General features: G+C 34.0%; 1 protein-coding gene across 1 annotated transcript; it reads left to right on the forward strand.

The window, feature by feature from the left end:
* Window positions 1–382: 382 nt before the first annotated feature.
* Strap (serine/threonine kinase receptor associated protein) lies at window positions 383–22,541 on the forward strand. The gene is made up of 10 exons (XM_076854158.1): window positions 383–820; window positions 1,519–1,654; window positions 9,731–9,812; window positions 10,478–10,550; window positions 14,242–14,338; window positions 15,030–15,167; window positions 18,087–18,223; window positions 20,125–20,274; window positions 20,832–20,897; window positions 21,968–22,541. The coding sequence occupies exons 1-10, from the start codon at window positions 709–711 to the stop codon at window positions 22,027–22,029; spliced, it is 1,053 nt and encodes a 350-aa protein (XP_076710273.1). The 5' UTR covers window positions 383–708; the 3' UTR covers window positions 22,030–22,541.
* Window positions 22,542–22,884: the final 343 nt, after the last annotated feature.

Raw genomic sequence — 22,884 nt, forward strand, 5'->3', positions numbered from 1 at the left:
TAAGACAATGTGCGCTGGTCTGGGCCGTTTCTAGGTACTGCTCCGATTTCTGTAGAGCAATTAGGAAGCTGGTCACAGTGGGACCGCTCTGCGCAGAGTCCACAGCGGCAGCCAAGCCCAGGAGACGTGCGTGGGAACAGTTCTGGACACCGCGAACTCCGCTCCAGGACAGCACCAACGTTCTCACTCACTGGAGCTTCGCAGCACAGACTGGGGTCCACAGCTCAGAACCCCTCCAGGCGTCTCCGCGGTTGGCACACGGCCAGCGTCAAGTGCCGCCCAGCGCAGAACTCGCGCCTGCGTATTCCCTCTTTGCTTCTTTAAGCCTTTTACTCGGCGAACCCGCCGTCTCGCCAGATCGTCACTTCCGGTGGACGCTGTGCGTCATTGATATCGTCACTTCCTGCCGATACCGGTGTGGACGGTGAAGATCGTGGCTGGGCCGGTGTTCCGGTTCTCTCCCTCCCCTACTTTCCTCCCTCCCTCCCTTTCCCTTCCTCGGCCACTGTTGTAGCCGGTGTTTGACTCCCTCACCCCTCCCTAACCCCTTCCTGACCTCGTTGCCACCGGATTGACCTCCCTTTCTTGTTCCCTGGCCCAACCCCAGTGTCAGGGCGGGGGGCCTTTTGGAGCCGGAGGCGCTGCAGCTGAGGAGAAGAGGACTACGACCCTCCACTCACCAGCCGGATCGCCGGGTGCGCCGCCGCCATGGCGATGAGACAGACGCCGCTCACCTGCTCTGGCCACACGCGGCCGGTGGTTGATTTGGCTTTCAGTGGCATCACGCCTTATGGGTATTTTTTAATCAGTGCTTGCAAAGGTAAGCAAGGCCACTAGCAGACGCCTAGGGCTGGGCAGTAAGGGAGTGGGACTGGCATTCCCCAGGGCCTAATGATTGGGGGGATTTTAACGTTTAAAGTGGGAGCCAACGCTGGTCTGATAGGGAAAAGAGTTGTGTTATGGAATCCGCAGTTGTAGCCCAGGGGCCTTCTTTTTGACGCCTCTGACAAGTATTACCCGCCAACTAAGCCCCTCCTCGTTTTTAGTGCTGTTTCTGGGGAAGCTGGGCTGCACCTTTCTAGGCTCTCTGGACAAGAACCACTGTAAATACATTTCAAGGATTTAGGGAAAGGGAGAAATTAGGCCAGAACGAGCGATTCCTTACAAAGATGTTAGCTCTTTCTCTGAATATTTTTTCGTGGTATTAGCCTCATTTTTTCAAATGGGAGATGAGAGGTTAAGTTCGTTTGTCCAAAATAAAAGATTCAGGTCTCGATTGTTTTTACTCAGATCCGTATTCTCACTCAATCACGTTTCCCAAAGAGAATGACTGGTTCAACTCTTTACGTTTATTTATTTTTAGATATTTTTTAGTGACCCCAATGAGTTGAAATGAACAACAACAACAAAACAAACAGGTTTTTCACTTGCTAGTCAATATAATAATTTGATGTTCGAATCTTAGATTTTAAGTAGTCTGAATTTCTAAAATCACATTTCTTTTTAAACATTTTCTAGATGGTAAACCTATGTTACGCCAGGGAGACACAGGAGACTGGATTGGAACATTTTTGGGTCATAAAGGTGCTGTTTGGGGTGCAACGTTGAATAAGGATGCCACCAAAGCTGCTACAGCAGCTGCAGATTTCACAGCGTAAGTGTAACCAAAATGGCTAACTTTGTTCCCTGTGGATTGTGTCCTGAAAAAAAAATCAAAATCTTCAGCCTCAGTTATTCATGTAATTCTGACTCATTACCTACCACATAGAGTACATGATGTTAAATTTTACCAAGATTCCATCCTGTTTCTATGTATTTCTTTGTCTTCATTGGTTCTCAAAAGCTTCATAGGCTTAGATGACTTGCTCTTTATGTCTTTGAACCAGGATTCTGCATAATTACTAAGCACCCCAGATGAGAAATGTTGATCTTCTTTACAAATATATCTTTACATGTCCTCCTTAGTAATATATATTAATGGTCCCAGATTTTTATTTCACTTGCTTCGTTAACTAGATTTAGATACTATGTCCCAAATTTAACTACTTTTTTATTTTCTAGGTTTTTTAAAGATAGAATTCCTAATTTTCCTTTCTTTCAGATTATCATCTATTTTTTTATTTTACCAGTTGAATATCTGCTGACTATAGTGTTTCTCCTTGTCTCTCATTACTTTTGTTCTAGTTTTATTTTTTACTTGCCAGTATTTTTTACTTTTACTTCTATTCATCTTCCATATTCCTTGCAGTTGACTTCCTAAGAACAAACTTCATCACATCACTTGTCTACCAGATGATCTTGTTTTCCCTTTGCCATTATAGCAGTTTGTGACTTTGGGTGTATATTAGCATAACTTGGAGAGTTTTTAAAATATCAAATGCATGTGTCCCTGAAATTTTGATTCAGTTGATCTGAGGATGGAGTCACCATTTGGTTCTTTTTCCTTTCATAACTTCCTCTAGGTTATATGTATGCAGCCTTAGAACCATCAGCATAAGGGACAAATTTTAGTTGTTAGCACTTTATGTTTTGGTCTTATCCTAATACATTAGCATCATTTCCAGGCACTGCAACTGTAAACTCTGCAGTCTAGCTATACTAAATGTACTATTACTGTAATGCACTTTGTTATTACTTTTTGTTTTGCACATATTATTAAACTGACTTGCATGACCTTCCTTTCTTTTGGACGCGTCATATTTTTATAATTTGGTACTTTTAGTTGCTGCCTGTGTGCGTGGATGCTTTAGTGTTTGCTAATGAAGGCAATATCAAAAGCAGTTGACATACATAAACTTCATTAGGCATGAAAACCTGGAGAGTAAAAGTGATCTTGTGATCTTTCTTTTTTTTTTTTCCCTCTCTTTAAACAGAATTTCACACTAAGGAGTAATTGTGAATGAGTTTACTCCTTTGTTTTAAGCAAATTAAACATAATAAGTTTAGTATGAAAAACAAAGATTTTGGTAGATACGTGACTGGGTACTTGGTTAAAACTCAGGACATACAATTTTATCATATGTAAATTTTAAAATAAAGTTTTAAAGTGGAGAGTGGGTGAGAAAGGTAGTAGCACTACACAGCAGTAAATAAAGGTGATGAAGAAAGATCAGTAAGAAAAGTTTTTTTTTTTAAATGCAATTCTGAACTTTTTTTCCACTCTCCAATGAATAAATTGCTATTATATCACTACATATAACAATTGTAATGCTTTATGCTCTGCCCTCTAGAATATATAATCCTGGTAAAAGAAACTGCCTGGTTTTATATAAGTACTTCCATGTCAATATTTTCATGTCAAAAGTTGCGTTTAATGTCAGTATGCATACTAACTTATCATATGTCAAAACACTTTGTTGATTATAGGAGGTGAAAATAGGAAGTAAAAGTGATTCTCACATAAGAAAGATGACTTATAGAGGATTGGAAGGTTCAAATGAAGGTGTCCCTTTCAGCTTTTGTACTCATACTATATCTAGAATATAGCATATAGTTTATACTATATAGTCGGTTATAATAAACTTCAGGTACTGTTATAGACTTTTTTTTTTTTTTTAAGTGTCATTTTAAGGTCAGGGACCATATTCAGTATCCCCAGTTTGTTCACTACTTTTTAATTGCCAAATAAGTAACTTGAAAAAGTTTTCTAAAGCAATCAAATGGTTTAGTGAATTATAGATCTTGATTTTACTTATAGAATATTTGTGTCTTTGATTGCTGTAGGTTTAGTTTTCTTCTTCAAAGTTTGTTTTTAACTGAGTTAAATAAGAACATCATTGGAATGAATTTTCTTGATTTTATAATGAATGTAGAAAGTTGGATTAATATACACAACAATTTAAGATCTGGTAAGCAGATTTAAAATTTTTCATAATGGTGATTAGGTCCCAGACTGATGGTGATAAACTAATAGAGAATAGAGTGATATCTTATATAAAATATAATTAGGTTATAGGAGTAGGCGCTGCATGCAGAAATTAACATTAAAAGAGGTGAGCTTTTGGATTCTAGTTCTGCCAAGATATATTTTTGTTGACCTCAATTCTACTATTTGGCCCTAATTACATTACATTAGCAGAATGTTTTGTTACCTGCTTCATGGTCTTCTGATTTTTTTATGCAAAGCTTGTTAGGAAAGATGCCTGTCTCTTGATAAGATCCATGAAGACTTTTTATGCATTTGACCAAATTGTATTTGTCACCCCCTAGGAAAAGAAATAAAGGACAATAGATAAGAATTACCGCTCATGGAATAACTTGAAATGAAGAGAGAAAGGGAGTGCAGAAAAATGTGGCACTTTAAATACTTGACAGAATCTTGAAAAGCATCCAGATTTTATCTTGCAGCCAGAAGAACAGTTATATTTGTTTAGGTCATTTACAGGGCATTGTTAACTAAAAAGAATTACACATTTGAAAGCATGCCTGTGAATAGTGTTATTTTTGTAACACTAAATGTACTTAACATTTCAGGTCTCAGTGTTTGTGTTTATAAGCAATATTAAGAGCACGAACACTGGTGGTAGGAAGTTGGGCTGAGTTGAATCCTGGCTCTATCATTTAATGTCTCTGACCTTAGGCCATTTGGCCTGTTTTTCTGAGTTTTATCATCTGTAAAAATTAAAATAATATGCTACTTACTTCTTAGATTGGTTGTGAATACTAAATAAGTTAATATGTTTCAAATATTTAGAACATTGCTTGATTTTCTATGTAAGTGTTACATATGTAAGGTAACAATGATAGTTACATATTATAAGGTAACAATGATATTATCACCCCCATAGACCAAAATCATACATGTTATTTTGAAACTTCATGGCTAAAGCCATAAAACCATTTGGCTTCATGAAAGTAACTTCAAGTAGATTTAAATATCAAATAGGAAGGGTTTTTTTTTGTTGTTGTTGTTCTTTTTGTTGTTGTTGATTGTTTTTTAAGCCTTTTTCTTCATTAAGACTTTGGGAGTTCATAACCCACTTGAATCTAATGTATGAAATATGATATGTCAAGAGCTTTGTAATGTTTTGAACACAATTTAAAAAAAAAAGTCTTTGGGTACTATGATAGAGTGGGGGAAAAAATCTAACAAGCATTGACTTAAGTAGATATATGCTCATGTGCTAGCTATGCTGTGTATTTCCAATTTGATCATAGAATTCTTTTTTTAAACTTTAGTTTTTATTTTGGTAAAATGTGACTAAGACTGATGAGGTTAGTGGAGAGACAGGGACATCTTTCTCCACTATATCCCCAAAGTCTAGCATCATACCTATGACAAAGTAGGTGCTTGGAAAATGGTAATTCAGACTTACTCCTTCATTTTTTTTTGGTCTGTTCCGTGTGGGAGTATGTGTGTTCATTTGTGTTTAGTCTTCCCATTTAATGACTTGTGTGAGGCTTGTGTTGATAGAACTTGAACTTTATCTAGCTAAAGAGTAGCTCCCCAATCAGCTTACCCAATTTGTCCTAATTGATCTAAAACATTTTAAGAAAAACCTTTTGCCCTATTCTTATATTTTAAAAAATACATTTTTAGTTATACATGGCCACAATACCATTATTTAATTTATTTTATTATTATTTTTTTGCATGTGTGGTGCTGAGGATTGAACCAGTGCCTCATACATGCGATACAAGCGCTCTACCACTGAGCTCCAATCCCAGCCCCTGTTCTTATATTTCTTAGAAAATTCATAAATTTTGTTCTATTTCTTATTGATAAATTATATTCAGGGTAGGTCTGTGGGTCAGTTTCTGAAACACCATCCTCTTTTTTCACCTTTTCATTCATAAAAGCTAATTTCAGCCTTCCTTCATATGCTTACTCTTCTGTGTACTTCTACTTTTCGTCTTATCAAAATTGTCTTTGTAGAGTGCCAAAATAGAGAAGGTTTTTATGTTCTATCCCAAGGAGTGCTTAAAATAGATCTGGAGTTCTGTAATAGATCCAGGAATCTATACATAATTACTATAGTTTGTCTCCACCAAAATTCAGGTTGAAGCTATGGTGTTGAGATTGTTGGGACATATAAGGGGTAATTAGAAATGAGGGCACTACCTTCACAAATGAGTTGATGTCTTCTTTCTCAAGAGACTTGATTAGTTTTCTGCAAGAATGGGGTGTTATAAAGCAAGCCTGGCACCTTCCTGCCTTCTCTTTTGTACATATGCTCCTTAAGTATGCATCCATTTTCCATTTCTGCTCTCTGCCATGGTATGAAACAGCATGAGGCTCTCACCAGATGCCAAATACATGCTGGCATCCTGCTATTCAGAACTATGAGCCTTTTTCTTTATAAATTACCCAGTGAATAAATTAGCTTTCTAACACTGTAACAAATACCTGAAATAACTTATACAATACTATATTATATATACTTAATCAACTTATACACAGAAAAGGTTTATTTTGGCTCACAGTTTTAAAGGTTTTCAATTATGATCAATTGGCCCTATTGCTTTGGGCCTGTGATAACACAGCGTGATTGGGAAGTGAAAGAGAGGAAGAGTCTAGGATCTCGGGGTCTTCTTCCAGGGCATGCACCTAATGATACTGTGTTCTACCTCTTCAACATTTCTACCACTTCCCTGTAGCACCAAGCTGGGGACCAAATCTTTAACACATGGGCCTTTGGGACTATTCCAGATCCAAAGTATAGTACCCAGTCTATATTTGTTGTATGTTATACCACAGAAAATGAACTATGACAATAAGGCTCTGATCTTTTTTCTTTTCCCTTGTGCTGGGGATTGAACTCAGAACCTTGTAAATATATGCTCCCTCATTGAGCTATATCCCCACATTCACTTTTTCCTATAAAACTAGTAAAAAGATCTGACTTTTCTCTGAATGAGGACCTTGATAAATAAAGAATAGTGTTCTCTCTTTAATGACTTGGTTAACATATTATGGTAGTTAGGCACTATTTTCCCTCTAAAATATTCTAATTGTTTCAGTAGAGCTTTAAATAAGTGAGTTAAGCACCCCCTCTTTTGAGACATGTATGGTAGGTATGTTCATATCTGTTGAAAAGATACTGTTTAATGATGGTTTGCTGTCTTGATTTGAGTTGAACAGCTTACTTCATTGATGTCAGTTTCTTTCCTGATGATTAAATAATACATTGAAAAGTATTTATATTAGTAATTTGCATGTGTGGTGCTGAGGATTGAACCAGTGCCTCATGCATGGGATGCAAGTGTTCTACCACTGAGCTGCAATCCCAGCCCCATTCTTACATTTCTTAGAACATTCATAAATTTGTTTAGGTCATTTACAGGGCACACTGAACAGACAAAAGAAATAAAGAAATGAAGGAGTAAGTCTGAATTACCATTTACCAAACATTCCTTTTAGAACTTTTATTGTAATGGAAATATGTCAAGAGTTAGTATACAAGTGATTAGAATGTGATCTGTCAGAATGGCATGCCTCTGTCAGGATTTCTAAATAGGAGGAAAAAGACTATTGGTACATTAGCTTTCTTGTTTGGTCACTCCAGTTCTCTTTCCTCACTAGTAAATCCATGTGATCTGTGGAATATCTTAAGATTAAGAATTAATTAAGAATTTAAGAAGTTTTTAGAAGATGATTTAATGTATTTGAAATTAACATTTCAAAGGATATTGCTGAAAGTTCTATTGAGAACTCTATTTCTATCCTGAATAACTAGGATAGGAATATCAGATGCATTGACATTTTCTTCACTTTTGATGCTTCTGTATGCATTGTTACCATAAATGTTTAATCAGTTCTGCTGTGATTAAGAATAAACATGTAAATAAATTTTTTAAAAGCCAAATTAAGCACAGTGATCAGTGGAAGCTGAGTTCTATGGAAGAAGGAAATGGTTAATTCTTGGAGGTGAGGAAATAACAGACTTAAGAGAATAATGTAAACAAGAACATAGAAGCCTGAAAGAAAATGCTTGGCCTGTGTGAGGGATGGTTTATAATCCAGTGTGGCTAGATTCACAGAGATAATGCAAAATGAGGTTGGGAAAGTATGTTGGGGTCAGGGAGTTGAATTGGAATGGGATACTTGAGCAGGTTTCCTATATAGAGAAATGAATACCTGGGCATTTCGTACTAGTCCTACTCAGAGTTGACATTATTTCTCTCAGAATATATTTTTCAGCCATTCATATGATTCATGTGTACAGTACACAGTGTTTGATGTTGTATCATCAGTTTTCATATATCAGCTATTCCGTATTTCTTAGCTAATGTACATACTGTGAATATTTGTCTAGAATAGTTTTTTTCCTTCTTTTTCCTCTGGTGCATTTCTGCATGCTCTTTAAGACCACTAGCTCTGTTGCTTTGATTTTTCTGGGCTTTTCTGGCATAATGAGAAGTGGATTTTTTTTTCAGTGTTTTTATAGGTATATATACTTGTTTTTTAATTGTGTTTAATGTGTTATTTAAAATACATATTTTTCTCCTTAGTTAACACTGTACTAAAGCAGGAACTTTGTGGGATATTTTTCCCTCCCATTTATGCTGTAACACTGAGCTTAGAAAGGCATAATTTGTTTGGTATATTTATAGTGTGTTTGTTAAGTAAACAAAAGTAAAGATATCCTTGCTTTTCATTGCCCACTTCCTAAAAATTAATGTCAATTGTATTAAAATGAAAATCTCTGAAGCATTTTTAGCAGTTCTTTTCCCTGTATACATAGATTCCTGGTTTATTTTTCACTGACTTCTAATCTAAAATTAACTCCTTTTTTAAAAAAAATCCCTCTTCCTAGCTAGGCGCGGTAGCGCACAGCTGTAATCCCAGTAAAGCAATAGGATTGAGAGTTCAAAACTAGTCTCAGCAACTTAGTGAGGCACAAAGCAACTCAGCAAGACCCTGCCTCAGTATAAAAATGGGCTGGGGTTGTAGCTCAGTGATTAAGCCCTTTGGATTCAATCCCAGGTACCCCAAAACATAAATAAATAAAATTTTTCCTCTTCCTTTTTTCCCTTTAGTCTTTTTTGAGGAAACTCCTTAGAATAGTTTTATCAAGTATTGTTCAACCATGACCCTCCCTTGATATATACACACATTTGTAGCATATATCCTATATTTGGGTTGAGTAAGTTAGGGAAAACAAATATAATTTAGAGATTTAAATCCTCAGTTTAGCATTGTACGATAAAAGGGTATTACTTTGGGAGCAGTTAATTGGATTGACATTTGAAGATTTAGGTCAACTTTGAGGAAGTTATGGGGAGAATATTTTCTCCACTATCTTGATTTTACATTTTATGTAAACTATCAAGGTCTTTCATTCTTGTAAAACTTTAAAGAATCTCTTGGGGTTTTTTTGGTTGGTTGGTTGGTTGGTTTTGTGTACACGTGAGTAAAAAACTGTGAAGAACAAATTGGCATGGTGAAACTAAAAATTGTTTGAAATGTTTTGCAGACTTACTAAAAGTCTAGTATAGGTTAAAATAAAAGTAAGTAGAATGGGTTGATTAATAAATCTTATTTACTTTTCAAATCTTTTTTATTGTCAAAGAAAATTTAGGATTATAAGGCTTTTATGGAGAAATTTCCTTGAGACTTAAGTAGATATTTTCTCAAATGAAGTCTAACAATGAGGGATATTACATAGGAGACTTGTAAGGCATTTATATAGTTTTTGATATATTTAACTTATTTGGTAATAATCAATATACTTATCCTTCCAATATATTAATGTTTCATAATGTCTTTTTCCCCCCAACTTTTTTTTAGCAAAGTGTGGGATGCTGTCTCAGGAGATGAATTGATGACCCTGGCTCATAAACACATTGTCAAAACTGTGGATTTCACACAGGTATTGGGAAATGGAAATTTGGGTTGGGGATATATGTCAGTGGTACAGTGCTTACTTAGTATGTACAAGGCTCTGGGTTCAAAACCCAGCAATGCAAAAAAGGAAGGAAGATAACATTTATTTTAGATAGTTAAATTGTTGTTATAGCACAGTGTGATAATGATTTTAAGTTTAATTGGTTTATATATTTGGCTTATGTTTTTGTGGAATATTTGGTATGTATTAATTTGTATTTGATTTGGTTATTCATTAAGCTGTAGAAACTAGTTTTTTCTTAAGTTAATCCTGTGAGGTTTTTAGATACCACTGTTCTCTTTAGTCTTCCAACAAAAGCAATAAATATCTAAAAAACTCAAGTAATGTTTCTTAGTATTCAGTAGGGAGAGGATAAATTCTAATCATCAAAGAAATGCTATGGGAGGGAGGGAAACAGGATAAGAATTTATGTGGTATAGTGTAACACATTTGAACTGGGAAGCTTAAAGGGCTTGACATTTATGAGATGGGCATTGTTCCACAGCATCTTCTCAAGTAATTGGTTGTATATTGAATTTTTTTATGATGTCTGTAGCTATATTTGGATATTATTTGGTATTGAAGTTTCCAAGAGAAGTAACTATTGAAGTGGTTTATTATTAACATTTTACTTTTTTGTTTGTCTTTAGGATAGTAATTACTTGTTAACTGGGGGACAGGATAAACTGTTACGCATATATGACTTGAACAAACCTGAAGCAGGTAAGCTTAATTTATGTCCAGTTTGTGGATTTTTTTTTCTTTTTTTTTTTAAATAACATTACTGATTTCTAGGTGAGTACTCCAATTTGGAAAATATAGTCACAATTAAAACACAGTTATCCAGTATTAATTATCCAGTATTAATCACTGTTAATATCTCTTAATTTTTTTTATATAACATCCCAACCCCTTCTAGATTACTGTTGGATAGCCTTGCAATTTAAAAATTTTATTACTGGCAGTTTTTTCATGATGTTAAGTATTTATCAAGGTGCAGAATATTACTACCTTTTGGTAATCTGTAGAAAGTAAAGATGGTGTAAATTCTCAGTTGTTCCATGTTAGTCTTTAGGTTTATGAACCATGTGAATATGTTAACTGTTCAAAAGAATCTTTTAAAATCCATAGTAACAGTTTTATGTTACTAGGTGTTCTCTGAGATGTTTTTAATGACTATGTTTTCTTTCCTGTGGATATATCCATAAGTGAATTAGCCAATTTCTTATTATGGCCTATTTGGGCTATTAATATGTTTTAAATTTTGAAAACAATATTACGTTAAATATTCTTATATTTGCCAGTATTTTCCATAAGTAACTGAGCAAAAATATAATTGTTGGAACAAAGAAGAGCAGATTTTTTGGAAACCATTGGTAGATTTCAGCAAAATATATATAGTTAATCTGTTTTAGTGTGCACTGACACCTAAATTTATCTTTGGCAATTTAATAGAAGGAAATGTTTCTGTTGCAGTAGTATGGACTTGTTTTTATTTTTGTTTTGGTACTGGGTATTGAACTTGGGTATTCTACCCACAGTTCTTTTTATTTTTATTCTGCAATAGTACCTTGCTAAGTTGCTGAGGGTCTCTTTAAATTGCCAAGGCTGGCCTTAATTTTTGCAGTCCTCCTGCCTCAGCCTCTTGAATGGCTACAATTATAGGCATATGCCACCATGCCCAGTTTGATACAGACTTTAAAACATTATTCTGTCATTACCTTGGTGAATTCTCTCACTGTACACAAATGTGTACATCTTTTCTAGTCCACATATTTACCTCTATTTTGTAGTACTTTAATGATTTCCTATGCACACAAAGCTATCAAAACATGATAATTTTATTTTATTTATTTATTTATTTTAATTTATTTATTTTTATTGGTTGTTCAAAACATTACAAAGCTCTTGACGTATCATATTTCATACATTAGATTCAAGTGGGTTATGAACTCCCATTTTTACCCCAAATACAGATTGCAGAATCACATCAGTTACATATCCACATTTTTACATTATGCCATATTAGTAACTGTTGTATTCTGCTACCTTTCCTATCCTCTACTATCCCCCCTCCCGTCCCCTCCCATCTTCTCTCTCTACCCCATCTACTGTAATTCATTTCTCTCCTTGTTTTTTTTTTCCCATTCCCCTCACAGCCTCTTATATGTAATTTTGTATAACAATAAGGGTCTCCTTCCATTTCCATGCAATTTCCCTTTTCTCTCCCTTTCCCTCCCACCTCATGTCTCTGTTAAATGTTAATCTTTTCCTCCTGCTCTTCCTCCCTGCTCTGTTCTTAGTTGCTCTCGTTATATCAAAGAAGACATTTGGCATTTGTATTTTAGGGATTGGCTAGCTTCACTTAGCATAATCTGCTCTAATGCCATCCATTTCCCTGCAAATTCCATGATTTTGTTATTTTTTAGTGCTGCGTAATACCCCATGGTGTATAAATGCCACATTTTTTTTTATCCATTCATCTATTGAAGGGCATCTGGGTTGGTTCCACAGTCTAGCTATTGTGAATTGTGCTGCTATGAACATCGATGTGGCAGTATCCCTGTAGTACGCTCTTTTAAGGTCTTCAGGGAATAGTCCAAGAAGGGCAATAGCTGGGTCAAATGGTGGTTCCATTCCCAGCTTTCTCAGGAATCTCCATACAGCTTTCCAAATTGGCCGCACCAATTTGCAGTCCCACCAGCAATGTACAAGAGTACCCTTTTCCCCACATCCTCGCCAGCACTTGTTGTTGTTTGACTTCAGAATGGCTGCCAATCTTACTGGAGTGAGATGGTATCTTAGGGTGGTTTTGATTTGCATTTCTCGAAACATGATAATTTTAGAAATTGATTGCTTATTAGTTGGCTGTGTGTGTGTGTGTGTGTTGCTGGTATTGAACCCATAGTTTATATCATTCAAACGCAATCAGGGGCTTTTTATTTATTTATTCATTTTTTTATGTGGTGCTGAGGATCGAACCCAGTGCCCCGCGCATGCCAGGTGAGCGCGTTACCACTTGAGCCACATCCCCAGCCCCTTTATTTATTTTTTTTAATGAGATGAGCATCTGGCTTATGTTGCCCAGCCTAGGATCTAATTTGGCATTCCTTCCTCCCCAATCTCCCAGGTAGCTGGAATTACAGGCATGCACCAACCACAATGCTCAGCTTTAGCATGGTTATTATCCACAAGTCTATAAAATTTTTAAAAAGTAGAAAAGTTTAAAAGAGTAGTAAAAAAGTAATTTGAAAATTAAGCACTTATTTTCTTATGATACCTTCTCTTTGAAGAACCTTTTCTAAAGTGAGGAAACAAACTGCTTTTAAAGATTTCTTATTCTCCATTTGCACCTAGGAGTTTTATTTATTTTATTATTGCATTGGAATTATACATTATTTATACATTGTTAAATATTCATACATTCTACATTCTTTTTGGTAGACTTACACTAAAACACAACAAAGTACATTGACCTCAGTCAATGAGTTTTGTTCAGTGAAACAAATTCAGGGCTTGAATGGACATTTTTCATCCTCTCTTACTGCTTTTTGGAAGTTGCTGTACTATACCAGAAATAGAAATGATAACAATTGGTAGAGTTTTTATCATATGCCAGATGCCATATCAAGCCCTTTAGATTATATTCTTATCTGATTCTCAAAAACTGAGATATTCTATCTATTGTTATCTTCTTTTACAGGTAAAGAAATGTACTTTTCAGAAAAGTTAAGTAATGTACTCAAAGTCTAAGTACTGTTGAATGGCATTGTTGTTTCCATTTGTTTTTGCCCAGAGATGATAATGAAGGTTTTTTTTTTTTTTTATTTGTTTGCTTGCTTGCTTGCTTGTTTTAATCTGTGGAAGGGAAAGTCTCCTATTGAGCCAGGTTCCCCCTTTTTTTTTGGATGCTTTCCTGAATTACTTGTCTTATTTTTTTTTCAGTTTGCTTCTAATTTCTGCTTCCTAACAACAGTGGTTTGAATAAGAGTCCCAAAGTTAATGATAGCACTAGTCTTAGATCAGACTACCTGTTTCCTGGATCCATGTTATTAAATTATGCCTCATTAGTAATTCTTACTACCTATTTTAGCATTGTGGTATAATAATCCTTTTGAATATTATTAGTTGTATAGAAAATGAGCTTGAGGAAATGAGTAGTACATACACTCAGTTATGTATAGCAAAGATTATCATTTTGGGGTTCCTTGTCTTACAGTTAAATAGGTTTTTTTTCCAGTACAGAAAAGCCAATGTGTTCTGGTAAACATCAAGTTTTAATTTTGCTGGGCTTTGAAAAGTTGCAGTTCAATTTCAAATGTTCTAGTTTTCTCATTACATTTTTTTAATTGTTCCTATAGTGTTCAGTTTAAAAAGTCAAATATTAAATAATTTTAAATTGTTTCATCTTAAGAACCTAAGGAAATCAGTGGTCACACTTCTGGTATTAAAAAGGCTCTTTGGTGCAGTGAGGATAAACAGATTCTTTCAGCTGATGATAAAACCGTTCGGTAAGTAATTTTCTTTAATAATTTAAAGTTTGAAAAATTATTCTACCTTAAAGCTTGTATTTTAAATATTTTTTTTGTGACTAGCATGTAGGAAAAATTGTCTGAACATTAAGTTTAAATTGCACATAGGTCACATTTATTTGGAGCTATTCATTTACTATTAGATACATAGCGTTCAGAAGAAATAATTTAAATTATTAAATAATATTTAATTAAAATTACTGACACCTATATAAGGAGATGTTCTTAACATAGGTCTATGGATAGGCTGCTTAAAGGGAATTCATGAAACCCCTAAAATTCTGTTCAAAGTTTTATGTTAAAGCTTGATATATTCTTCTGTGAAAAGATATATAGCTGTCATCAGATTGACAAAAAAACAGTACTAATAAGCAATTTAAAACAGTACTGAAATTGATTAGATTAGGACATAGGTGTCTTAGTGGCATAGTGTTCCTGAGTTATTTGGAAGGTGTATTTAGGTATTTGAATTATTTCATCAACAAGCTACTGAAGACTTTGACATTTTATAGGAACTCAAAATTTCTCTAATCTGAAATTTATTGTTTGGAATGAAAGTTGTTTTTATTATAATTATGATTATCATTAGTTTATCTGCAGATGTAATTAGAATTTAAGCTTTTTTCCCCCCTTGTGAATAAATATTGCCATATTTTCCCTTTTTTTGCAGCCTTTGGGATCATGCTACAATGACAGAAGTGAAATCTCTAAATTTTAATATGTCTGTTAGCAGTATGGAATATATTCCTGAGGGAGAGATCCTGGTTATTACTTATGGACGTTCTATTGCTTTTCATAGTGCAGTAAGGTATGTCCAAGGAATCTCTTAATTTTGTTTTTTGAGTGACAGAGGACAATTAGCTTACTTAAAAATTGGAAAGCACCTGTGGAAGATACTTAATTCTTTTAAAGTGAATATGAGCCAGGCACAGTGGTGCACACGTTTATGCCCAAGCCTGAGGCAGGAGTATGACAAATTGGAGGCCTTTCTAGGCAGCAAGTCCCTGTCTCAAGATTAAATTGGATGCCTGGGGATATAGCTTAGAGATAGAAAGCTCCTGGGTTAGATTCCCAGTATCACACAGACATTAAAAAAAAAAAAAAGGGTAAATTATGACTTATATGATATGAAAAGAAATGTTTCTTCCATTAATAATGCATTTTATAAAAATTTGACATACCTTAATCAAAGAAATAAAGCAAATTCATGGTATTTAGGACATTTATTGGTAAATTCAGCACTTTTTTATATTACACTTAATGTTCTAAGACCATTGGGATCTCAAGCATCTTTTTTATTTGTCATTTGAAAGAGAGCCAGGTGTGGTGATGCACACATGTAATCCCTGCAATGAGATTACATGTGTAATCTAAGCAATTTAGCTGGGCTAGGGATATAGCTCAGTTGGTAGATTGCTTGCCTAGTATGCACAAGTCCCTGGGTTCAAACCCCAGCACCACCAAAACAACAAGGCAACTTACCAAGACCCTAAGCAACTTTAGTGAGACCCTGTCTCAAAATAAAAAGGTGCTGGGGATGCAGCTCAGTGGTTAAGTATCCCTGGGTTCAATCCCAAGTACTGAAATTTTTTTCTTTTGTTTTAGAGAAATCGTAATGTTTTTTCCCTATTTCTAAATATGTGCACACCTAATGATTCTTTTAAACAGAATCATTTGTGACTAGAATATATTAGAGTAAATGCTATTGTAGGAAATTTGGAAAATATAACAATTGAAAAACATGTATCCACAGTCTTATAACCATAAATTCCAGAATGGTTATTGTTTTTTCTGCCAGTCTTTGTCTTCTTTTTCTTTTCTTTTTTTTTTTTTTTTTTTAATTTCCTTTAAACACATGCATACATTTGTGTGCTTTTTGTTTAATTACTAGGACCATAGTGAATATTATTATGATGTTTTATTTTTGAAAAATATTCTTAGTCATCAGAATATCCTTGAAAACATTTTCATTAGCCATATTGCATTACAAGTTGTACTAAATTATGAATCAGTTCTGTTTTAGCACTTCAGTGTGTGTTATGGTACATATCTATTTCCTTATGATAGAATCCTGTGAGTAGAATGATTTATTCAAAGGATAGAATGAGTTTAAAGTTCTTATTTATCGGGCTGGAGATGTGTTCAAGCGGTAGCGTGCTTGCCTGGCATGCGTGCAGCCCGGGTTCGATCCTCAGCACCACTTATAAAGAAAGATGTTGTGTCTGCCGAAGACTAATTAAATAAATAAATATTTTAATTCTCTCTCTCTTTAAAAAAAAAGCATATAATCATTTAAGAAAAAAATGTTCTTATTTATTCATGGTGCTTAATTGATTTCCATTCCACATTGCACTCTGACTTCTTGCTACCCTTTTGTCTAAAAAGCTACTTTCAGGGCTGGGGTTGTGGCCCAGCAGTAGACCGAGTAGACCGCTCGCCTAGCGCTTGCCTAGCACATGCAAAATGCTGGGTTCGAGCCTCAGCACCACATAAAAATAAATAAATAAATAAAGGTACTGTGTCCAACTACAACTAAAAAAAGAAAACTAAAAAATAACTAAATAAAAAATAAAAAGCTACTTTCATAGCTAATTACTTAATGAGAAAAAGAAAAGCCAGTAAAATTGGAAATTTTAATAATGTAAAGGAGTTCATATATATATATACACACACAGTAAAATTATAATCACAGGATACTTTTGTCTACAATCATCAAATTGTAAGCTACATTACTGCTCCTTTGGCAATATACAACACTGTTGTAGACTGTTAACATCAAATCCCATTTTGGTGGCAGTGATGCATTTCAGCCAACAGGTTGCTATTCAGTGATACTGCATAAATCATGACTAACTTTAATTTTCATGCTTTCTACTATGTGTTCTTGGGAATAGGAGAGTGACCTTTAGGAGATCGAAGGTTATGTTCTGTATTTAAGGCATTTCATGATTTCGGGGTTAAACTGAAAAGGAGCCAATGTCTAAACTAATTAATTTTCAGTGATACTATCATACATTGATTTTTTAAACTATATAATTATAATCTCAAATCTAGTTATTCTTTTATTGTCTGGTAATAGAACAGCTGTTTATAGCTGGTTTATATTTTATGATCTTTCTTGTTATAGAAGCTTAAACCCTCAACAATTGAGAATAACCTACAGTCCTTTATATTAAAGTAATTAAATGCCTACTGTCAAGCCTTTTTCTGTCTACTGAGATAATACCTGCTTTTTGTAGATCTAAAAGTACTGAAAGAGAAACATTTTAAGGAGAAATTCTGGGAACTAAAAGTATAGCTCAGGGATAGAGTGCTTGCCTACTTTATTTGAGACCATGGGTTCAATCCCTAGAACAACCACAAGAAAAAAAATTTTTTAAATTTAAAATTCTCAGAATATTATCCATACTATTTTAATTAGTCAACACAGTGATTCCAGAAACTTTATTGCTAAAAATGTAGATATCTCTTCATTGAAGGGTCTTCATATTCCTGAGATGAACTCCACTTGGACATAGCATCCATCTAAACTTTTCTTTGTTTATGTAATGTGGAGATATGAAGATTTGTTTTGGGGTTTTTTTATGTCACAATTCATGTTTGACCAAATGAATATTTGTCCTGTGGGTTTCAGAATTTGAGAGCAGTTTAAATGTAACTTATTTCCTTGATTATTTATACAATATTAAAACTTTGTAAACTACCTTTTTTTTTTTTTTTCTTCCAGTTTGGATCCGATTAAATCCTTTGAAGCTCCTGCAACTATCAATTCTGCATCTCTTCATCCTGAGAAAGAATTCCTTGTTGCAGGAGGTGAAGATTTTAAACTTTATAAGTATGATTATAATAGTGGAGAAGAATTAGGTAAGTTGTCCTTTTTCTCCTCCCTTAATATAATGTTGTTACCTTTACTAGATATTGAGTTCCACTAATTAACTCTCATTTATGTATATAACATGTTGAAAGTAAATTTTTCAGCTAACTAAAGCTTTGTGCTTATAAGTGCAAATTTTAAGTTGTTTTATCCATTTTTGGATAGAAATTGTTATAGGCCTGTGAACAAAATATGCTGAACTCAATTTTTTCTTTTCCCTTTTAACTTATATTCATCCTATGCTAATGTTTGGTACTATTGTGTAGTAGTTTTCAGACTTTATTGGGGGTGATGACTTAATGTCAAAGTCATATTAAGCAGACATAAGGAGATTTATTTTTTCTGAGATGTAGTGCATGTGTGTAGCTCCATTTATCTGACCTCCTTTTCTTTCTGCCAACTTAATTAATTGTAGAGATTCTGTAGAGGGTAATGTGGGCAGAGTCACTATGGCTTATTATAAAGGTACCTCAGGAATCTGACTTGGAGAGTTATTCTGTTAATTTTTATTCTTTTTTGGGGTCTTGAGTTTTGCTGCTTTTCATGCCAATAGTTTTTAATAAGGGAAACAAGTAGGGTTAATTTGAAGATATGTACAGTCTAACTTTATACTTAACTGATGAACCAGAGAGTTCAAAAAAGGTACACATGATATATTGAGTCTTCCCAAATAGTTTTTGCTTTTAGTTCAAAAACTCTCTCTACACACACACACACACACACGTATATATGTTTATATGTATGTATGTACGTACGTAGTCTGTAAGTTGTCTTTTTTATTGTTGCTGTTCCTGTTTTTGTCTGTTCTGCTTTACTACCTAAAGACCTAAGAAGGAACAAAAGATAACTTCACGTTTTGTTTCTTGGGAAAACTGATGGATTTACGTTGTATATATTTTTAAATGTTTGGATCACATGTTACATTCTTTGTAGATGAGAGAACTCAGGCTGGAGTTGAAGCCCAGTGGTTGAATATGTGCTTAGTATTAGTGAGGAGCCTATGGGTTCAATCCCTACTGCGTGCATGTGCATGTGCGTGCATGTGCATGTGCGTGCACACACACATATATGTATAGAGTGAGAGAGAAAAGGCTGAACTGAAATATCTTCTGAGATCTGAGGCCACTATTAATGAATTTTAGACCTTGGACCCAGCCATTCTCATTCCACAATTTCATGTTCTTTCTACTCCCATAATTATTATTTTTTTTTCCAGTACTAGGGATTGAACATGCCTTGCACATGCCAGGTAACTGCTATATCACTAAGCTATACCCCCAGCTCCTCTACTCCTAAAATTTTTTTATTCTCTTGTTGGACAAAGAGATAGAAGGAAAAAACAGGAATATTGGTTATTATATTTTATAGATTAAAATATTTAAGGATCAGTATTGATCGTGTATCTGAATGTTTCGTGTGGTGATATCATTAGTGGATTCTGCATAGAGCCTGGTAGGACATTAAGAGTCAAAATGTGTAAAAGAGCTCCATCTGGTGGCTTTTCACAATCATATGAATTAGTTCCTTAGTAATAGGCAGAGTTTAGGTTGTGGAAATTAGGATTACACTGATAGACTTTAGATCTACTTTCTGTAGAATTTATGGGTTTTTTTTTAATCAATCCTTCTGCCATCCTTAATACGACAAAAAATATTCATTTTCTTTTTTGAAAGACAACATAAAACTGATATATGTTAGATGTCTCTTAAGAAGAGATGGCATGATATAGCACTTTATGACGAGAATTACTTTAGTTTCAATTATGTACAGTTCTTTGTATTTGCTCTTATGAATTTTTGCATATCTCCAGTAATAGAGAATCATCTTTAGTATATCAGTACTTAACCTAATAATTATTAAATTGTCTAATAATCCTTATCTTCTTTTTCAGAATCCTACAAAGGACACTTTGGTCCCATTCACTGTGTGAGATTTAGTCCTGATGGAGAACTCTATGCCAGTGGTTCTGAAGATGGAACATTGAGACTATGGCAAACTGTGGTAGGAAAAACCTATGGCCTTTGGAAATGTGTGCTTCCTGGTAAGAATTTTTATTCAGAGCTTTCAAATTAAAATGCATGATTTTGTGTCATTTATTAATTCTGTTTCAGTGTTTCTGTCTCAGTAGATTTTAAATTATCCAGTACAGTTTTAAGCCAAAAGAAGGCATGATTATAATTGGCCACTGTGTTCTTCTGTTAAAGAGTTTTTTGTTGTAAAATATATTTTACTCTAAATTTTTAGCTCATTTAGTAAGTGGAATGAACTTAATTCAAAATTTGTTAGAAGGCAATACAAAGAATTTATAAATAAATGTATGTAATCACTAGATAATATTACTTAATCTTTACCCAAAAGGTAGACATGTTTTTAATTAAAAACAAAAAACAAAAAAACTAGTTATTGATCCCATTACAATGATAGTATGTACCTAAATGTAATTTTTAAAGAAAGACATTATTTTAGAATCAGTTACTAAAATAAGAATTCTTTCTATTAAACATTGCTTAAAATAGGTTTATCTTGCTGTTCTTGAATATTAAATTGTAGAAATTATTTGTGTTATCCTAATTTTCAAAAACATTTGCTCTTTTGTAGAAGAAGATAGTGGTGAGCTGGCAAAGCCAAAAATCAGTTTTCCAGAGACAACTGAAGAGGAATTAGGTAAGAGCAAATTAATTGACTTATTTTTATAAGAGTCCTGGCGGATTTGAAACTGAAGTACTATAGGTGAGTTTTGCTCACTGACAAAAGAAATTTTTAAATGAACATATTTAATATGAACATATTTAATAATTGGAAGCTTAAATTTTTATAAACTAAATATTTAAATACCTACTGCATAATGGTGGGCACTGAGATACAGTGTGGACAGTATGTGTCCCAGTTAAAACCCAAGGCAAAAGAGACTGGACAGGTTAGGACCTCGTTTGCTTTTTTTGAACTTGGAGAGTTTTAGATGAAGGTAATGAGAAACCTTTGAATTTCAAGAAGAGGAATACTAAATTTAGATTTTAAGTTTCTAAAGATTGCCTTGACTATAGTATGGAAAGAAAATTAGGGAAAAGAGTGAACCAATTAAGTGGATGAGCGATTATGTGGTTTTGAATGAGAGAATGTCAATAAGAACAGAAAAGATTACATGGAATAGTCTTTTGTGGTAGAATTGATAAGTGATAATTTTATTAAGTTGGAAGGTGGAGGTGTATTAAGTCAAATTTCAGATTGTTGGCATGTGAAGCTGGGTATTATGATTTGGGGGCAGTTGGGAAGGGATTTGCCATTTACTGAGTTTTCTTTAAATTTAATTTTTTCCTGTTAAGCATCTTTTTGCTGAAAACTTAATGTTTCGTAGTTAGTGTTCTTATATTAATAATATTAAGTATTAGGATTTGAATCACTAAAGGAGAGAACCAGTTCTTTGAAATATATGACTTTAGTGTTTATTGGATAGCTGGAGTTTTAATGGAAATTCAGCTTGGAAGGAGAAAAGTTTTTGTTAAAGCATGGTGTAAAAGAGTTAATGGATAATACATAAACTCTTTCTTGGTTGCTGTTTCAGTGGCCAGAGTCCAGTTATTAATGGCATGTGCAGTTGCTCTTTCCCCCAACACACATACATGCACACACTATTGCATGTTTAAATTTTTTTTCTTCATTCATTACACAGAAATGTAGATTTGCTTTTTTTTTTTTTATTAAATTAACTAATGTGACATTGTTTTTATTTGTAGAGGAAATTGCTTCAGAGAATTCAGATTCCATCTATTCTTCAACTCCTGAAGTTAAGGCCTGAGCATCAAGCATATGCTACAGATAGTATATAATTTATGGACTAAGTGACCAAGCAGAGAAAAGCATCAGCCTTCCAGAGTTACTCTCTGCTTACAGCAAACACAGCAGTAAATAATGGGGAATACGAATTAGCTCCAGTGCTGGAACAACTTACTTGGTGTTACCTGTGAGTGAAAACTCGGAGTATCAGATGAAGGCAAGTGGTGTTATGCTCTTGTAGCATGACAGCCTGTTGTCTTTTTAATGAATATGTGCAAGCCAACATCCAATTTCTCTTATTATAATTAAATTTCTTGTAGCTGTTTATGTTATTATGGAAAAGAAAAATATATTGGCCTATTTTTCTGACTTTTTCCCTTAAAGCAGGATGCCTTTTTTTTTTTTTTTTTGCTTTAGTTGTAAAGAAGAGGGAAAACATGATAAAGTAACTGGTTTGATTTCTCTTTCATTGTACACTGCTTCTGAACATCTAATTATTTTTAGTTGTCTAAATAAAATGCCTCTAAAACAAAACAGTGTTTTCTTTCTTTGGGAAAAAAAAACTAATAAAATTGAATTTTGTAAATGAAAATGAGAAGTTTTTTTACATCATGCCCATAGTAAAAGACAATTATAGAATCTATAGTATTAGTTTCTGAAATACGTTTGCTTATACAAAATTTTAGAAATTTTCATGTCCTTTGTTTGAGTTGAATTTACTCTCCCCACCTTCTGAGTGGATAGAAATGTTTGACCTGCCATTATAAATGATAACTTACTTAAATGATGCATGCTAATGATAAGAAAAATAGAAAAGCAATTACAGATAGAAAAATCACTTAAAATCCTACCTCTTCCCCCCCAAAAATTAAAGAGT

Source organism: Callospermophilus lateralis, chromosome 4 (genome assembly GCF_048772815.1).
Source record: "Callospermophilus lateralis isolate mCalLat2 chromosome 4, mCalLat2.hap1, whole genome shotgun sequence".
Classification (NCBI taxonomy): domain Eukaryota; kingdom Metazoa; phylum Chordata; class Mammalia; order Rodentia; family Sciuridae; genus Callospermophilus; species Callospermophilus lateralis.

Coding starts and splice junctions, on each gene's coding strand:
- Strap (XM_076854158.1), top strand. CDS start 709: ATGGCGATGAGACAGACGCCGCTCACCTGCTCTGGCCACACGCGGCCG. Junction 10,551..14,241: donor CTTGAACAAACCTGAAGCAG/GTAAGCTTAATT, acceptor TTTCATCTTAAG/AACCTAAGGAAATCAGTGGT. Junction 20,898..21,967: donor GACAACTGAAGAGGAATTAG/GTAAGAGCAAAT, acceptor TTTTATTTGTAG/AGGAAATTGCTTCAGAGAAT.